Here is a 19,951-nt window from a genome sequence, read left to right on the forward strand (position 1 = left end):
ATTAAAGTTATATTTTTTTTCTATTTTTTACATCTGTAAACAATATCTAAAGAAAAAAAATTAATATTATAATTATATATTACTCATAATATATAATTATAAATTAATAAAATATTTCAAGTTGAAGATAATTGGTGTCATACTTTTGTAGCAGATTACTGTTGTTCAGTGCAGCAGTAGGAAGATAGAGTCAAACGTTAGAGTCCCGCGCTGCTGAGAAAAATCTAACTCCTGCTGTGTATGTGGGAGTCACGTGTAATGGATACACACGTATCTTATAACTAGAAAAAACATGTCACCAATAAAATCCCAAAAATACACTCACTCTCACGTCCACTTCTACTCTTTCTCTTTGTCCATACACCATTCTCTCTCTGCCATTTTGTTTTTCTTACTCTGTTACCAACATGATACTAAAACAAACACAAACAAAAAGGAAAGCAACATGTCTAATGTCTCTATCAACCTTAACAGCTTACCATCCCAATCCAATTGTCGTTTACTCTTTCCCTCTCAACCAAACTCATTCACTTCTCTTCTTTCTTCTCCTCTTCTTCAACTCTTCTTCAATTCTTCTTCTCCTTGCACTTTTCACCACGAACTTTACTTACCGAACCTATAATCACATTTTTATGAGTAACTAACTAAACCCCTTTTTAGTTTTACCTCACTTTAATACTCAGATCCTTTCAAGTTTAGCTAGCGCCAACCCATTATTGCTTGCTAGTTAATTAACCCAAAAAATGACGCGGCTATTTCGATCCAAATCATGTGGACTTGTGGGTGGTGAGTTCAACCCTTCTCCACCAGGTCCATTCTTCCAAGATGTTAACAACAAGGAGAAAGATTATGAAGAAGAAGAAGAAGAAGAAGAATTAGACAGTGATAACGATGATGACGATGATAATGATGGTGGTAATTCAAGCAACCATGTCTCAATGCCCTTCACAAATCCTGGTCCAAAAGTAGGTAGAAGAAACAACCAATCCCATAATCAACACCAGTTTGCAATATTGGATGTTCTTGTGGCTGCGCTTAAGAAATCACTGGTAACTTGCAGTGTGGAGAGGGAAGATGTTTCATCCATGGATATAAGCTGGCCAACCGAAGTGCGCCATGTCTCTCATGTTACCTTTGATAGGTTCAATGGCTTTCTGGGTTTGCCATCAGAGCTTCAACCAGAGGTACCCACCAGGGTGCCTAGTGCCAGGTTAATTTGTCTTTTGTTTTTCTTCTTATTAATCTCTATTGTTTTTAGAACATGAAAATGGGTTATTGAATTAAGGCTAAAGGTTCAATTTTGTTGTGATTTTCTTCGGATCAGAGTGTGTGTCAATTTTCACTGCTAAATGCAGTTGATTGAATTTTATGCATCCACCAGGGTGTTCTAAAATGGGGGAGGAAAAAAACTTGGGTTTCGTTTGTGGCTATGATTAAAAGGGCTTCTTGTTGACCTATCTTCTCAGTGTTTAGTTACAAGTTCAAAACAAAATTTAACTACAGTTTCTGAATTTAAGGTTCCATGAAAATTATATAAACCTTTCTAAAGAAAGGTTTCTGCTTTATCACTTGGTTTATATCAGTTCAAAGTTCAAACTTGATTCAATTTCAAGTTGATGTCATCAAAATGCTGGTCTTTTCTTGTTGGATGCTTCATATAACCTGTGAATCCACCAAAATTTATCTTCGGTTTTATTGCACATAATAGGTTTCAATGGTGGAGTGGTTAGGCTGATAGGAGAGGAACAAGGTTACATTTGCGTTTAGTGTATTAGTTGGCTAGCATCTCCAACTCAAAATACACTGTTAGGTTTTATTACTTAAAATCAAAGAAAAAAGATTTTTGTGTCTGGATTTGTGGCTGCATAGCCAATACAATTTAGAAATGGTCCTTGAGTTGATCATGTGGTGTTTGCCTTTTATCTATGTCCTTCTATCTTCCTGTTTTTGTTTGACTTAGTTCTAATACCGTCATTAAATCATGCAGTGCAAAGGTATTTGGAGTTTCTGCAAAGTCGATGCAGTGCTCTTATGATGATAGGGGGAACAGTGTCCCTACGATTCTGCTGAAGATGCAAAAGCAATTATATTCAGAGGGAGGCCTTAAAGTATGTTCTGTTTGTGTTGGATTATTTGTTAAAATCATTTGACTCAATGTTAATTACATTTTACTTTTGAGGTCTAATTTCATGCTTTCCATGCCTGAAGGCAGAAGGAATATTCCGTATTAATGCTGAGAATAGCCAAGAAGAGTTCGTTCGTGATCAGTTAAACAAAGGTGTAGTGCCACATGGGATTGATGTTCATTGTTTATCTGGTTTGATGAAGGTATTTACTAAGATGCCTAGTTCAACTTCTCTACTGCATTAGAATTAATTGGAATCTACTCCTTTGATTTTCACTTAATAGTTTTTGGCTTTAATGTTTTTACAGTGAATGTAGATAAGGTTATCTACGTTCGCTCCAAAAACGATGTAGTTTTGGGTCGAAAATTTAAAAAATTATAATGAAAAAGATTATTATAACCTTGAAATAAATTATAATTACAAAAATACTTTGATTTCTGCCTCAAAACGACGTCATTTTGGGCTCAATGTAGATAAATTATCTACACTGACGGTAGAAAAAGTGAACCCATAGTTTTTATGCTAAAATTAGTATGGGATTTGTCATTGATCCTTCAAACATTTGATGGACAATATATTTGAGAGTTTCCAAAGTCTTTCACTTATGTATATAATATGTAAATTATTTGGAAATGGAACTCGAACATAACCTTGATTTCTGTGTGTGGTCTGCAAAAATGAATGTGAATGAAATAATAATCCTATATGTCAACAAGAGTTTAGTACTAAATTTGGGTTAGCAAGATAGATACTTACAAGAAAATCTTAAGATTGATGAACTGGAACTCTTTGCTCTTCATTTATTGATTAGTGTGCTTTATTAAGGCATTATTTCTTATAAACAACAAAGTACCACTGCATTAATGAATTATTGCGGGTGAACATGTGGATAATTTTCCTCAAACTGTTATTGATGTTTTCTTCCCATTTCTTCTTTTTCATGGCTTGTAGGCTTGGTTTAGAGAGCTTCCAACTGGGGTACTTGATTCTCTCACCCCAGAGCAAGTGATGCAGTGCAACACGGAAGCGGATTGTACTAATCTTGTGGAGTTACTTCCTTCAACAGAAGCTGCACTGCTTGACTGGGCAATCAATTTGATGGCAGATGTTGCTGAAAATGAACAGTTCAACAAGATGAATGCACGCAATGTTGCTATGGTCTTTGCACCCAACATGACACAGGTTTGTTAAACAATATGATGCAAATATATGTGATTTTCTTTCTTCTGGTTGGTTATTCTTAAACACAATTTAATTCGGCTCATTTACCAAGCTATTATCTTCGGGTAGAGCAACAGAATTTCTCATTCTCAATATGTTGATTCTCTGCTAATGTCTGGACCATTTTGCTGCTTAAAATAAACTCAACTGAGAGGGTCATTTTTAAGGAGCAATGACAAATTCAAGCTGTTTTCATACATGATAAGTAAAGTATCTTTTGGGTCCTCAATAAAAATCACGGGGCCCATTTTAATCCCTTAGGGAAAAAAAGTCGACTTGTGGTCCTTTTGAAATTCAAAATAAATCCAGTTAGTCGAAATCATGGTCCCTCTGAAATTCAAAGAAGACCCATGTAAGTTTCTCAAAAAGACTAACATGGGTCTATTTTGAATTTCAGATGGACCATGAGTTGACTTTTTTTTCTAAGGGATTAAATTGGGCCTCGTAATATTTGTTAAGACCCAAAATGTACTTTACTCTTTGTAGAATTAGCATGGTATAATAGTTTTTTGTTTTACCTTGTGCTGATATAAATCCTTTAAAAAGTGGGGGCTGTAAGGATTGAACTCGTAATCCCGTAATCACGAAGGCTCTGATAGCCATCTCAAGGTGGTAAGTGATGGCCTTCAATGATTTTATATTATATTTCTAACACATCATCTCACAAAACAGCCATTTGAGTTTGAAGCGTGGATATTGCACAGACCTTTTTTATTCTACCTTGTGCTGATTTAATTCCACTAGAAAGTGGGGGTAGCGAGGATTAAACTAGTGACTCTATGGTCTCTAATACTATGATAGACAACCATTTCAACCTAAAAGTTTAAGCTATTAAGTGATGAACTCGTAATGGTTTTTTATCTTTCTCTAACAGTGTGAACAATAATCAGCAATTGTATGCACATATTTTTTATGCTTGAGCATATTATAAAATGATATCTTCCTTGTGCTTATTATGCAGATGGCAGACCCTTTGACTGCATTGATTCATGCAGTGCAAGTTATGAACCTCCTGAAGACATTGATTCTGAAAACCCTTAGAGAAAGAGAGAAATCAATAGCTAATGCTAGATTGCTTTCATCATGCTTGGATTCTCCATCCTGCAAAGATGATCCCTCTCCTTTCAAATCTAACAGGAAGGAATCTTGTGAGCAAACTGAAGATGCTTGTGATACAATGACAAAGACACCTACTACCAAAAGAAAATTCTCGAGGACTTCTACATTAGGAAGAATAGAATTGAGTGTTGAGAAACTTCGGAACTCTGAGGAAATGATTAATGGAGATGGGGTATTCAAATCTGTTCCAAATGGTGATAGCACAAAATCTACATATGAGACTGGCCCTTTAGAAAATAGTTACACTTATAGGCGTAGATATGATAGTGAACATTGGTTGAGATTAAGAAAAGGAGTGCGCAAACTATGCAGCCACCCTGTGTTTCAATTGAGCAAGCCAACTAAGAAGCCTTCAAGTCTTGGCATTGTAAATGCTAGGGAAGGAGGTGGAGAAGCTTGGGCCTAATAATGCTTCTGCATGCTTTGCTTTTATGGCTTGTGTGAGATTGTGCATTTAGCAACTAGCATAGTATCAGTTACAACTAGTGCTTGGTTTCTTAGAAGAATTGTATGTTCATATAAGATGTTTAAAGACGTTGTTGACAAAGGCTCTTGCAAATGATTACTGTCTAGAAAAATTTAGTTGCTGACTTCAAAGAATCTCAATCAAATTAATCCGACTAAGACTGGCTTAATGTAAAAATCTACATTGTTATATAATTTTTAAATCTTTTATTCTCTCTTATTATAAGTGCAAATTTATTTATTTCACACAAATTAAGTTTATAAATTTTGTAAATTATTATTTTTTGGTTAATATTTACTTGATTCTACGAATAGATCTTCATGATTTTAAGTTCATTTATTGAGGAGTTTAGTTTTCTGATGCAACCAGCAGTCTGACGCTGGACTTGAGCGCTATTTTTTTATTTTGAATTTTGAATTTTTTATCACTAATAAATAAAATACTAGCTTATCGGTCTTCCATGATTCTTAGAGAGTAATTAAATTGATTTAAAATATAGGGTCTCACTAAATCAACTAGGATCACATCTTATTTAGTGGAAGAGAGTATATTAAAAAAAAGTGTATCATTCAGTAAATTCCTAACATTTGTGTTAATTTATTTACCCAAAATATAGAATAATTTACCACTATTTTTCATACTTGCTTCCAGTATATATTGAAGAACTGCTTACATAGGAAACTGATGCAGCCCAATTCACAGACCAACCCAAGAGAGTGAGAGACCAAGGCCCATGTTACTCCAAGATAACCAAACTCAATACCCAAGAGGCAGAAACCCATGAGCACTCCGAAAAAATCAATTTTCTTATCTTAATTTGTAATGTAATATTCCTTATCTTAATTATCTGCTATTTCAATTTCAATTTCAATTAAGAAGATTTAGATATGTAAAAGGAACCCTATGTTGGCATATTTAGAAAAGATTAGTGGGTGTCGTGATTTATGTAAGCTTGTTGCCACTCACTAAAAAAATTTATTTAACCAAAACTTTCTTTTCTAAGTGGGTAATTTGCTCTTTCATGTAAAAGTAGATGATCCATATTATTTGTCGAAATGATACAATGCACGAATTCATATCGCACTAAACAGTTTATGAACCATCACTCCATCAGCACCGTCTCATGGGTTTATGTTTTTTTTTTTTTTTTGCAAAAAAATTTATTTGTTGATAAGTAAAAGGTGACATGGACATGTTACTATTTAGTTTCACAATAAAAGCAATTCACAAAGACATCGTTTTGACGTAGTTAAACAAAGAAAATTTTATTATACTTTTCCTGTGAATTGGGTTTATCCCTCAATTTGACTTTGTCAAATACACCTTCCTTAGATAAACTTAGCTGAAGTGCTTTTTAATTATTCAATTTATCTCATGTGCATTGCATGTTTGTAGGATAATTTTTTATTATTATTATAGAAAAGAAAGAAGGGAGAAAGTTAAATTAACCTCTAGATGAAAAGTGATGCAGCATCTGTGTCATGCTTGTATGAAGAATAAAATTAATAAAATTATATTTCTTTACAAGGTAAGTGCGTTATTAATAGTTAAAACAGAGCCATCAATTTATCTAACAACATAATTTCTGGTAAAATCAAAAAATCAACCCATTTGCTACACTACATAGTTTAAATGTGACAATAGACACGTTCAAAAGAGTAAATTATAAAACAAATAAATTTTAATTAATTTTAAATTAAAAAATCCAAAGATTGATAATAAAAAAAAAATTAGTACTAAAAATATTCGAATTGTGTCCCTACTATAAATTAATAATTTGCTTGAGTTATGTGCTCGAATAAATAATAATACAATTAACTTAAGTTAACTAAAGGAATGGTCCACAAGTGTTAAAAAAAGGTACGTTGAGATGAAGCTATATATATAAATGACATGTGTTAAAAAGAGAAATATTATAGAATATCAAATTTGTAATTAAGGAGTATTCAAGCCGCAAAGCAAGGCACTACGGTTAAAAAATTACTGTGAATGTTATAGTAAGATCAACGACAAGAATAAGCAAGAATAAAATATGTTGAGTGTACCTCATCATTCTTCTAATAATGCTGCACAAGTTTTTCACTCGTGATTCACGTTTACGAACATTAAAATATTACTTAAAGTGTATACAGCATATAAATGTATTAAATTGATCGCCAATCAGCAGCGTTAGTGATGTAAATAAATTTTTATTTTAATGCATCCCTCTAAGTTTTATATGTTATCGTACCTTAATATTGGTGAAATACTCCTAGGCAAAGTATCAAACAGGGAGATGAAACAAAATAGAGAGCTCAAGATTATCTTGAAATCTAGGAAAGATTTTGTCTGGTCTTAGAAGTTTCATAATTAAAATATCATATATTAATTTTCAAGTGTAGAATTATTGATAATCTGACAGCATGATAAAAACATTATTTATTGTGACAAGTATTTTTTTTTTTTTTTTTGATAACATTGTGACAAGTATTAATACACATATGACATATGTGTATTTATTTTAAGAAAGATATGTTATGTTTGGATTGCCGTTTTTCCATTAAATATGCTTTGTTTTTTCCCCTTTCATATGAAAACATCATTTACGTTTAAATATATCTTCTCGATCTAGTTGTTCAATTACGTTATTGAGGATATGATGGTCCAACCACTCTAAAAATCTTATCAATTTGAAGTCTCCAAGTTGTTTAGCAAACATTCCAAAATTGAATTAAGGTCTTCGAAATTTTGAGTCTTGGGCAATTACATCAAAATTTTGATTCGGCAGAACAGTATACATACAATGATATATCAAAGAAGAAAATTTTGATTGCTTATTGTATAAGTCATTAGTGCAACTATATCAAAAACTACTAAGTACTAACATTTATACATTCTTATATTTCTAAAATATTGGGATTTTTTTGAAAAATTTACCAGAACAATACTACTCGATACTTGCACACACCCATTTCAACCAAAAATAAAAAATAAAAAATGACATCCTTGAGCAAGATTTATTGAATTTGTGCAGGGCAAAAATATAGACTCTATACACTAACAGTATATCCAGCTTTAGAGGCTGAGAAGGAGGTGTATTTCTTGTTTTCGCTATTTTTGGTTGTGTCAATCACACATATTCGCAAATAAAAAATGAAAGGAAGAATAACAGGACACTCAGATTACCACGATTTACCCCAATGTAGCACTAGTGCAATAAGTCTGTCACTATATTTTTGCACTCAAATATAAAAAATTATAAAGTCTTAGAAATTCTAAGTTGCAAAAATTATTTATGAATTCAAGCCTAAAATACTAAACAAAAGAAAATTATAAGATATTCTAAACGCACAATACTTCCCCTACACCTTCATTGTGACAGCCCCTATTTGCCTCAACTATGTCAGTGAGATATTTCTTGACGTAAAGTATGAACCATACTCAAGTTGTGTTTTTTATACGACAAAAGTTATTAAAAAAAAAACAAAAAAAAAAATGTCCTTGAGTATTATATGCATCAAATATTTATTTTTGAATACATATTTAATATTTAATATTTATAGAAGGTTAAATCTTCAAACATATATATACAACAAAATGTATTATATATTTAATTTTTAGTTATTATATAATAATATCATATATATATATATGGGTTTTGCATTTGTCATGTTGCATGACAAATGCAAAGTTTCCTACACATACATCGATATTTGTGTTGCATTTTTTTCTTTTTCTTTTTTATTTTAAACATGATGGACCCATACTTATTATCTCTATAGCATGACAAAAAAATTGTTCTACAACATGATACTTGTTTTTCTATATATATATATATATATGAATATTTTTTAATTTATTTATTGTTCATTTGTAATAACATTTTTATTCATATTAATAGAATTCTTTAATTCTAAATGTAAAATATTAATAATATTAATATATTAAACTTATATATAGAGAGAGGGGTGGGGTGGGGGAGAGGCACACTCACACTTATGTATGTATATAAATATATTTTTTACTACTTTAAAAATAAATTAGTCATATTTATTTAATTCAAATATAAAGTAACATTTTCCTGAAAACTATAAAAGTAGTTTTTATATTTTTTTAAATAAAATGCACGATTAAATACAATTATTAAAAAGAATTGACACCCTTTTGACAAGAAATCGTATTGAAGCAACCTTTGTCAAATTAAACGTACATATTTATTATTGACAGGCCGGGCAGGTCAAACTCAATGTGTTTTTTTTTTTCATACTAAGTCCATGTCCAGCTCAATTTTTTCTTTGGAATTCAAATTCTAGATCTAAATAAGGCATTTTCAAGTGGAGGTGGGAAAGTGTTCCATATGCTAATATATTTTACCAAATGCAAAAATACAAGAATAAATAAATCTTATTTAGGCTATAAAAAAAATCTTAATTAGTATATTTAACTTTTAACTCTAGTTAACATGCAATTATTAGTAAAAAAAAAAATTACACATAAGTACCCTTGTAGAATGAAAAAGAAGCCTTAATTGGGTTACCTGTTAATAAAAGAAGTCGTATCCTATTCCTAATTATTCCAATGGCACTAAAAAGTCGCAAACAGACAACGACGTGACAGTTAATAAGCCAAAGGGAGCAATTACTTTATTTAATCTTAACTATTATTTTCACACGATGCCACAGAAATTCATTCAATAGATTCTAGTTTATTGTATACAAGTCATAATCGTAACCCACATACCACTTATATTGTCCTATCCATGCGCCAGTGGACCTCTCGCTTTCTCTTCACGTGCTAGTGGTGCCCAATAGTGACTGCATATTAAGCTGAATTGGACCCCATTTCCCCAGCCATTCCCACCAAATTTAACACTCTTGCCCCCTTCACCATATAACCCCCCCACTCACCCATCCTAACTCTCCAAAATTCCCATATATTTTTTTTCAAGTGAGTGTTTGGTAATTGACACTGTTTCCTTACGCTATAATGATTGTCCATCCGTACAACATTTAGAACTTCCTCTTTTATTCTACCATTGCCCAATTTTTCTTAGCCACTTGTTTCATTCTTCCCAACCTCTCCAATCTCATCACTCTCTCACACACCCTTTTCACAGACACACACACTTTGTTTCTTCTTTTGCTTCTTGCCATTTCACTCTCTCTATGGAGGACTTTATCATCTCTCCTTCTTCATCCTCAGTCTCTCTGACCCAAGAAAACACATCACCAACCCTTCATCAAAAGCTTCAATTTTTACTCCAAACCCAACCTGATTGGTGGGTCTACGCCATTTTTTGGCAAACCACGAACGATGAAAATGGCAACCTCTACTTATCATGGGGTGAAGGCCATTTCCAAGGCACTAAAGAAACCACCCCAAAATCACTACCTGACATGAACACAACTATTAACCCCCAAAACCATGACCCCATTTCCGAAGAGCGAAGAAAGATCATGAAAGAAATCCAATCCCTGATAAACGACAACAACACAAGCACAAACGACGACCTAAACGACGCTGAGTGGTTCTATGTCATGTCGTTGACTCGCACCTTCTCCGTTGGCAATGCTCCTTCATCATCCCTCCCTGGCAAGGCCTTCGCCTTGGGTTCCGTTCTTTGGTTGAACAGCAAGCACGAGCTTCAATTCTACAACTGCGACAGAGCCAATGACGCGCACGTGCACGGGATCGAAACCTTAATCTACATCCCAACAACCAACGGCGTCGTCGAAATGGGTTCCTACGACACCATCAAACAAAACTGGGGTCTCGTCCAACACGCCAAATCTCTGTTAGGTTCGTCATCGTCGTCATCACCACCACCACTATCAGATCTTGTTGCCGCCATGGCACACGACGACGACAAGAACCTTAACCAAATCAAAATCTTCGACGACGACGAGAACAACAACAACAACAACAACATATCCTTCGCCGACATAGGCATCATCGCCGGTGTCGAAGAAGAAGAAGATAGGCAGAGGAAGAGAAAGGAAATGGAACCCAATAAGAAAAAGAACGATTCTTCATCAGTTCTCAAATTTGGGTCATCATCTTATGTGGATTCTGAACATTCTGACTCTGATTGTCCACTGTTAACAACAACCAACACCTCAATAGAGAAAAGAGAACCAAAGAAGAGAGGTAGAAAACCGGTTCTGGGCCGCGAAACCCCAATGAACCACGTGGAGGCAGAGAGACAGAGGAGGGAGAAGCTGAACCACCGATTCTACGCGTTGAGATCGGTGGTTCCGAACGTGTCGAGGATGGACAAGGCTTCTCTGTTATCAGATGCTGTTGCTTACATCAACGAACTGAAAGCGAAGATTGATGAGTTGGAATCGCAGAATCAGAGGGATTCAAGCAAGAAAGTGAAGTTGGAAATGGGGGATACAATGGATAACCAGAGCACAACAACAACTTCAATGGTGGTGGACCAAAAGGGGCCTCATGGTTTTGCACTTGAGGTTGATGTGAAGATCGTAGGGAATGATGCAATGGTGAGAGTTCAATCGGAGAATGTGAACCACCCAGGGGCAAGGTTAATGGGTGCATTGAGGGACTTGGAGTTTCAGGTACACCACGCTAGCATGTCATGTGTTAATGAACTTATGCTTCAAGATGTTGTTGTTAAGATTCCTAATGGCATGCGAAGCGAAGAGGGTCTTCTTAAATCTGCGATTCTCATGAGATTGGATCAGTAGTTGTTGCAATATTATATTGTCCCCCCCCCCCCCCCCCAAAAAATCTCTGGAAGATGTTGCTGTTCATAGTAGTTGTGTTTTTGTGTACGTCATCTAATAATAATGCTCTGAATCAATTTTTTCCTTTTATTAATTTTTTTTTTTCTTCTTCTCTTTGTCGTGGTGCTTACAACCTGCAATTATGTAAATATGTGTTGTTGATCAGAGGAATCTAAGACGCCTGTCTATTTGCATATCCTTTTGGATTTTGAAGACTGAAGACCAAAACTAAGGCTATCGTTGATTGCTGTTTTTAAAAACAATTTTTTAGTTTGAAGAACAAAAAAAAATTTATTTGATAAAGTTTGTTTTGTAAAAAAAAAATTAAAAATTGTAACTATTTTTTTATTTTTAGAATCAAATTTTTGTCTTTTTATTTTGATTTTTAACTTTTAAAACAAAAAAATATAGAAAATAATTATTTTCATAATTATTCTACAAAACAGTTTTAAAAATAAAAAAAATCAAAACACAATGGGTAAATTCACTGTTCAGTATCTTGTCTAGGATTTCTCAGCATCTAATCCTGGGCACGGATGTAATATTAAAACATGTGTCTATTATGCATATAATACTTTAATGGGTAAATTCAACCGCGTGACCATTTGTTGGTGGGCTTTTAATTTTATTATGTTTATTTGTGAATATATTGGATATAATTAAAAGGTGCAGGACAACTCGTCTTATTGTTGATACTTGATACCTTAATGGCTTATTTGATAGCTTTTTTTACCCTTTTTCTTTCTCATTAATTAATTAATAATTATTTTACCTTTCACTCAAAACTATTCACTAACATTATCTCTCTTTAATTGATTAACTTGAAGATTTAATGAATTAAATGGTCAAAATACAAGAATTATGTTGACCCCGAAATTTAATCGATTAAATATCTCTATAATCAATTAAATTTCGGGACATTTAATCGATTAAATGTATTACCTAGGAACTCAGAATATAGCTCAACACAAAGTGGTGGCATAACCTGGGAACTCAGGTTTTCTGAGTTTGTGTCAGCGTCAAAATCACCCTCTACGTAAGTATTTGAGGTGTCACCTAGCGGAATAACACTGTCCTCATCACTGTCCATATCCTCCTCGTGCTCATCCTCATCTATTTCCCTCAGTGTTATCTGACTTATGACAGGTGCAGGTGCAGATAAATCGACGATTATGTCTTCTTGACCAAAATATTGGTCTCTTCTTGTATGCATGGGTGCAGATGAAGATTGACCACAATCTATTTCAATATATATCTCAATAAAATTTTGAAATTTTCGGTCAACAATTGCATCTATGACACATTTCACATCTTCATCATCACATATAACATTACCAATGTAGTAAGGGTGTCAAAATGGGTTGACACGACACGAATTTGACACGACACGAATTTTTGTTCATGTTAAAATCTTCAACATTGATACGACACAAATTGTTTGCGTGTTGACACGACACGAATAACACGCAAAATAGGGGTCAAAACGGTAATTGACAACAAAATTTAAAAAAAATGGTTCAAAATTAAAAAAATTAAAAAAATAATTAAAATAAAATAATTAAAAAAAAATATGGGTCGACACTAACACGAATACCTCAACACGAACATGACACGAATTTTTAACGTGTCGTTTTTTCCATCACGAACACAACACAAATTTTTTTACGGGTCAACCCGAACACAAATTTTCATGTCGTGTCGTGGATCGACCCACGTGTCATAACCTATATTGACACCCCTACAATGTAGTATATAGCATCCTTACTAACTGTAGACTCTACCCTGGCTATCATCCGATGAACGCATTGGCTGCCTTGCAGTCCCAATTTTTGGTGAATTCTCCCCTTCAGCTCATTGTATGTAGTGTCCCGTTTGATTTTCAACATTTTTGTTTTTCCTTTAAATTGAACACCATTGGGGCCTTCATAATGCTTTCCATCATAATAGATCATTGTAACATACATGATTGGACTTGTGCTTATCTTTCACACGAATTTGGGAGTAGGGTTCGGATTTTGAGGGCAACAAATGAATATATAAGTGCAATGACAATGATTTCACAATATTAAGGCTTTAGAGATGTGGGATGAAATAGAATCGTGATTGCAAGGATTACATATGACAAACAAGAGAGATATTAGTTTACAAAACAATAATATTTGAAATGAGATCGAGAAAGGGAAAAATATAGGGTTTCTGCCGACATTTAATCGATTAAATATTGTGTCTTAATCGATTAAATGTCCCGAAATTTAATCGATTAAGATGGATATTTAATCGATTAAATTTCGGGTCAACGTAATTCCTGTATTTTGACTGTTTAACCAATCAAATCTTCAAGTTAATCGATTAAAGAGGAGCAGGATGGTGGATAGTTTTGGATGATAGACAAAAGCGTCAAAAACCCTTAGTTGATGGACTAAATAGAATAATGACTAATAAAATAAAAAGGTCAGATAAGAATAAAAAATAATAAAAACATGACGAGCTCGTACGGATCTCCGTGTTTAATATGCACTACATGGACTTATGGAGAATAATTTCGATCGTTCCCCAATTATCATTGATTAAGTGGTCCGGATCAATTAAAATAAGATAATTATTAAGGAGGGAGAAGAAAAAAATTTTGTTCAAATATCATCCACTGAATAAAAAGATTACATGAGATCTGGAGCATCAAAAAATTTTCCGCACTATATGAGCTATATGATATTCTATTTTGTGTTTGAAAAAAACTGGATAGCATTGAAATATAACATAAATAGTCAAAAATATTCATTATAACATAAATTTATATATATTTTTTTAAAAATTTGATTTTAAAACTTTTTCCTTTTAATTTATTTATGGATTACTTCCCATTTATTTATTTTTAAATAAAAGTCATATTTTAAACAAAGTGTATTTAAATATATAAAATAACTTATAAAATTTTCCAAAATGAAAAAATTTAGATATTTACCAAAAAAAAAATTAAAAATGTTTTAAATTAATTGCCATTTTTTATGTATGTATCAATATTTGGATAAAGTTAGACATTCGTTATTTGTTGAAAGTTAAGATTTTTCTTTTAAGAATATACATCATGGTGGCAATGGTACGTTGGTGGCAATGGATGGGGGTTGTGATGGCAATTGTGATGAAGATGGTGCTACTACTACTAGTGATAGAAGTGTTGGCTAGCCTATAGAAATGGTGGTGGCAAGTTGTGGCGGTGTCCTAAAGCCGACGACGATGGTAGGATGAGCTCTCATATTTTTAAGCAAGTTTAAGAAGGGAGAGGGTTAATTTTGGAAGAAGAGTTTTCTATATTATTACGTTGAATCTTAACACAAGCCCCTTAAGGAAAATTAAGTTTATCAGCAGAAATATGAATAATTTATCATGTCCACCACACATGTCCTAGATTCAGACATGCAAAATTATATGTAGTTCCTCCCTAGTTTGCAAAATAACAAACACCTCCTGAAAGTGTCTAAAGGAAAAGGTGAATTGTTAACATCATTTACATTTTCACCAAATTAGAAACTATCCTATTAAAGTTACAGTAACTAATTCGTGTGTGAATATCGTCATCTGATTCAACCTAAACCAAGTGCGCGCATTGATATTTGCAGCTATTGTCCTGTATGATTTTATGCATCAGTGCTATTGTGTACCAAATTTTTCGTTTCCATTTTCACGTCTATTTAGATAGCATGACTATTAAATTTTAGTTGAAAGCAGAATGAGAAGAAAAAGGAAAAAGAGTGTTCATAGAAAGGAGAGATGGTTGGCATCTCCCCTGACAGGGACGAGAAATGTCTCAAAAAAAAAAGAAGGAAAAAAAATAAAACTTGGCCCATGGTCCCCAGGTTCTCCGAGTGATAGAACTAGGATAAGACTTGAGTATGAAAAAGCAAAAAACTTATAGGAAAATTATAAGCCACAATTTCAGATATTCAAAATCAGTCCGTTCTATCAATTGTCTCTAGCCCTTATTTGTTGTTTATGTAACTTGACCTGTGTTCTATCCAATTTACCCGGACATGTTACGACTCCGGGGTAAGACTTCTCGGCTATATAGAATTCCGTGTGAACATGAAGTTGGTTGCAAAGAAAAAGTTACTAGGAATCTAAAAGGGTGTGAAGTCTCACATAGGACAGTGGCGGCGATGGTGGAAAGATGCAACTTGTTGCGCATGCTACATGGACATTTGCCCATATGTAAGTCACACACCTTCTTCATACACGACTTAAACGATCTCTTAAAACATCTTATAGCATTATTTTGATAAAATCTTTAAATTTTGAATCCATTGGGTAAAACCTTTCCCATTTTGCATCACTATAGTCAAAAAGCCTTGTAATTCCAACGTTATTATTATTTCAAACCCAATAAAAGCATAAACATTTTCTTTTTTATGGGTTTGATATTTGATCTGGACAAATAGTAAAGACAAGGTGCAAATTAAAAACCGTCATCATTAAGTAAAGACTGTGATCAATGAAAGCTGCAACCTCATCTCTACCACAAGCCTATCTCATCAAGCTCCCCAGTGTTAAATGGTACAACTGTATTACTTTGGCAGCAAGACAAAGCAAATTTGATCACTAAGCAAAATCGTCAAGTTGGTCATCTCCCAAGCTGCTCATCTCTCTGCTATAAAAGCATATATGATAACACAAAAGTACAAATCTTCTTTTACATAATAAAAACCTGTTTGAACCATATCTGACTTGAGCGTCGGAGTGTCTTGCAGGTACACCCTCCATCTTGTTCCATTGAAGACCCAACGGTTAAAGCTGCTCCAACTGCAAGATGCCCTGACTCGGGACGGTTCCAGGCCATTTGTGTAGAGGAAGATCACATGATCAACCCAATTGTAAAATTGGTTCTGATCAGATATACTCATGTATATATACATAATTACGAAATTGGATTACACATTATAGTGATTTTGCAAAGAGTCAGATAATTACGAAATTTTCAAATTGGAACCCTGATGTTATAGCTTTTGCAGGACCCAGGTGAATTGATGGGTTGGGTTGAAAGGTGCTTCAAATAGAATAGGACATGGCCTGTTTCTATTTATTTTTTCCTTATCATAGTACAATGTTGTTTGTCTTGGACTCGGAACCCATGTGAATGCAGCACAGAAGTGACAGCAACACAAAGCTAACCACACAGCGTTGATAAGTAAACTGAGCTCGCTGAAAAAAAAAAAATCTTGGTTTAATTTCACTTTTTTTATTATAATTAATATCCGATTTTAATTTTTTTATAATTTCTTAGAAATTAATTTTTCTAATTAAAAATCAGGTTCATCTATTGGTATATTATTCATATATCAATAAAAATTAGAGATATGACGAACGATTTATATGCTTAACAAGATGTTTGACTTGACATTTAATTTCATTTTTTTAACAAGATTTATATGCTTAACAAGATGTTTTACTTAAATTCTCTATATAAATAAATTATTAATAAAATATTATATTTAAATAAAGAAAAAAATATTTATCATTTTAAATGAAATGAAATCGTTTTGATATGATTTTTAATATTATCTCTTCTCAATTTTTTCTCTCTTCCTAATTTTATAGAAATGAAAGAATGTAAAAAAATTAATAAATATACACAAAAAGTAAGTAACTTAATTATTACAAAAAAGTATTAGAAGAATAATATAGAATATTGAACATAATAAATGAAACAGTAATTACAGTTAAATCTATTTTTTAGTTTAAAGACACGTATTTAAAGTTTGTACTGTTTGAATTATAGTCATTCACTTGCAAACAAAAATCCTCCATCTAAATATTGACTAATGCATGACATAATTTGACATGAGCAAGACGTCTAATATTAGACTATGTACCACCCTGCTCCTATTTTGATTCCGTTCGAGTCATATACCCATCATGTATCAAAGAGTTTTGCACGTTATTGTCCAAATTCATTTTCTCACCTCTTTCTTACGGATATGCTACAGCAAAAGCATTTAATGTTAAACGTGTAATGTTGGATTTGTAAAATCTGAAATATTCGTGATGATCTAATTATGTTTATACACAATAAAAGAATTTAGATAAAATGCGAAAAAATTAATATCATAAACACCTCTCGTTATTTTTGTTTGTTCCGAATATGAGTTGCAGTTATCCGTGAGTACCTTGTGAATCTTTCAAGATCTAGCTCTTATACACAAATGATGTATTGCATATATCTAAGAGTGAGCTCAAGACCCCGGCCCAAGTCTGAAGTCATACCATATATAGACCCTAACCATCAAGGTGTCTGTTATTAGTGGTGTGCAGAAAATAAGGTTGTTAAGATTTTTTGACTGTTAGTGGAAGACTATTGCTAAAAAGATGTGGACTATATTTTTGACTTTATTATCCTCAGTTTGTTACGAAAGATAAAATATACTAGCATTCTTCCACTTTCACATATCTCATCGTATACTATAGTGAAAAATAAGATACATGAATCACGACGATAGTTCCTCTAATTTGTACGAGTATTATCTTTCATGTATTACACTGTATTATATTCCTTAAGCCCATACAACTTAAGGAATAAACCCAATGTTTATTCTAAGTCTAAACTTAATTGATGTTTCTCAGAATAAATTAATAATGATAGATGCACATAAACTGAATGAAAAATATCACAAATAGAGTTTCATAATATCATTCTTATAATGAAAATCACATATGGGAACCAAGTCCCACATTTTCCACATGATCCTAAAATTTAAATGGTGGCATGCCCTTAGTTAAAGGATCATCAATCATTAATTTAGTGCTAATGTGCTCAATAACCACTGTATTATCTTTAACACGCTCTGTTTTGGCTAGATACTTAATGTCGATGTGCTTGCTTCGACTACCACTTTTATTATTCTTAACCATAAAAACAGCAGATGAATTATCACAATATATCCTTAATGGCCTAGATATAGAATTCATAACTCTAAGCCCATAAATAAAACTTCTTATTCATACACCATGTGAGGTAGCCTCAAAACAAGAAACGAACTCAGCCTCTATAGTGCAAGTAGTTGTCAAGGTCTGCTTGACACTCTTATAAGACACAGCTTTACTGGTTAGCATAAAAATATATCCCGAAGTCGATTTTCTCGAATCAACGCAACCAATGTAGTCTGAATCTGAATAGCCAATCACTTTCAAGTTGTCAGTTCGTCTATACATAAGCATGTATTCCTTGGTTCCTTGAAAGTATCTCATCACTTTCTTTGTAGCTTTCCAGTTGTCTAAACCTGGGTTACTTTGATATCTCCCTAACACTCCAACCGTAAAAGCAATATCAGGTATTGTGCAGACCTGAGCATACATAAGGCTTCCAACAACTAAAGCATAAGGAATGTTCTTCATTTGTTCCTTATCAAGATTATTTTTCTAGCATTGGCTTAAACCAAACTTGTCACCCTTCACAATGGGAGCTACACTTGGTGAACAATCATTCATTCTAAATCTTTCTAAAACTTTGTTGATATAGGTCTCTTGAGACAAACCAAGAACACATGTTACTCTGTCTCTATGCATTTTGATACCAATAACATAAGAGGAATCACCTATATCCTTCATATCAAAATTCTTAGAAAGAAATTGTTTCACCTCATATCTCAAACCCTTATCATTGGTTGCACATACAGTATAAGAAAACAAATTTTGCTCCCACTAATCTTCTGGTATATACATTGATTTATGATGTTCTCTACAAAATCAAGTGAAGAGATAACATCGTGAAATTTTAAATACCATTGAAGGGAGGCTTGTTTCAATCCATATATAGATTTCTTGAGCTTGCACTCCAATTGCTCAACATCACTAGAGGAGAATCCTTCAGGTTGTTTAATATAACCCTTTTCCTCCAGGTTTTCATTGAGAAAAGCTGTTTTCACATCCATTTGTTGCAACTCTAAGTCAAAATATGCAACTAATGCCAAAATGATATGAAGATAACTTTCTTAGATACATGAGAAAATGCCTCCTTATATTCAATTCCTTCCATCTGATTAAATCCATTGGCTACGAGTCTTGCTTTATATCTCTCAATGTTGCCTAATGAGTCTTTCTTAGTTTTGAAGATCCATTTACATCCAATGACTTTTGCACCATCAGGAAACTAAACAAGATCCCAAACTCCGTTAGATGCTATAGAATTCATTTAATCTTTCATCGCATCATACCAAAAATTTGATTCTTTACAATTCATGGCTTGTGAAAATGCTTTAGGATCATTTCTAGCTCCAATATTATAGTCAGATTCCTGTACATACACA

General features: G+C 33.1%; 3 protein-coding genes and 1 non-coding gene across 4 annotated transcripts; 3 read left to right on the top strand and 1 right to left on the bottom strand.

The window, feature by feature from the left end:
* Nucleotides 1–743: 743 nt before the first annotated feature.
* LOC133301713 (rho GTPase-activating protein 5-like) lies at nucleotides 744–4,872 on the top strand. The gene is made up of 5 exons (XM_061501393.1): nucleotides 744–1,210; nucleotides 1,988–2,108; nucleotides 2,209–2,328; nucleotides 3,078–3,308; nucleotides 4,309–4,872. The coding sequence occupies exons 1-5, from the start codon at nucleotides 744–746 to the stop codon at nucleotides 4,870–4,872; spliced, it is 1,503 nt and encodes a 500-aa protein (XP_061357377.1).
* Nucleotides 4,873–9,839: 4,967 nt separating this feature from the next.
* Nucleotides 9,840–11,828, top strand: LOC133301708 (transcription factor MYC4-like). Its single transcript, XM_061501386.1, has one exon. It carries the CDS (start codon nucleotides 10,077–10,079, stop codon nucleotides 11,616–11,618), a length of 1,542 nt encoding a protein of 513 aa, XP_061357370.1. The 5' UTR covers nucleotides 9,840–10,076; the 3' UTR covers nucleotides 11,619–11,828.
* Nucleotides 11,829–15,406: 3,578 nt separating this feature from the next.
* On the top strand, nucleotides 15,407–15,463 carry LOC133301758 (U6atac minor spliceosomal RNA). Its single transcript, XR_009750242.1, has one exon. It is a non-coding gene; the product is annotated as a U6atac minor spliceosomal RNA (small nuclear RNA).
* Nucleotides 15,464–18,644: 3,181 nt separating this feature from the next.
* Nucleotides 18,645–19,040, bottom strand: LOC133301649 (secreted RxLR effector protein 161-like). Its single transcript, XM_061501307.1, has one exon. The coding sequence runs from the start codon at nucleotides 19,038–19,040 to the stop codon at nucleotides 18,645–18,647; it is 396 nt and encodes a 131-aa protein (XP_061357291.1).
* Between the last annotated feature and the right edge of the window lie 911 nt (nucleotides 19,041–19,951).

The sequence above is a fragment of the Gastrolobium bilobum genome, unplaced genomic scaffold (genome assembly GCF_033153095.1).
Source record: "Gastrolobium bilobum isolate Gb01-03AN ecotype WA unplaced genomic scaffold, APGP_CSIRO_Gbil_v1 utg51566, whole genome shotgun sequence".
NCBI lineage: Eukaryota > Viridiplantae > Streptophyta > Magnoliopsida > Fabales > Fabaceae > Gastrolobium > Gastrolobium bilobum.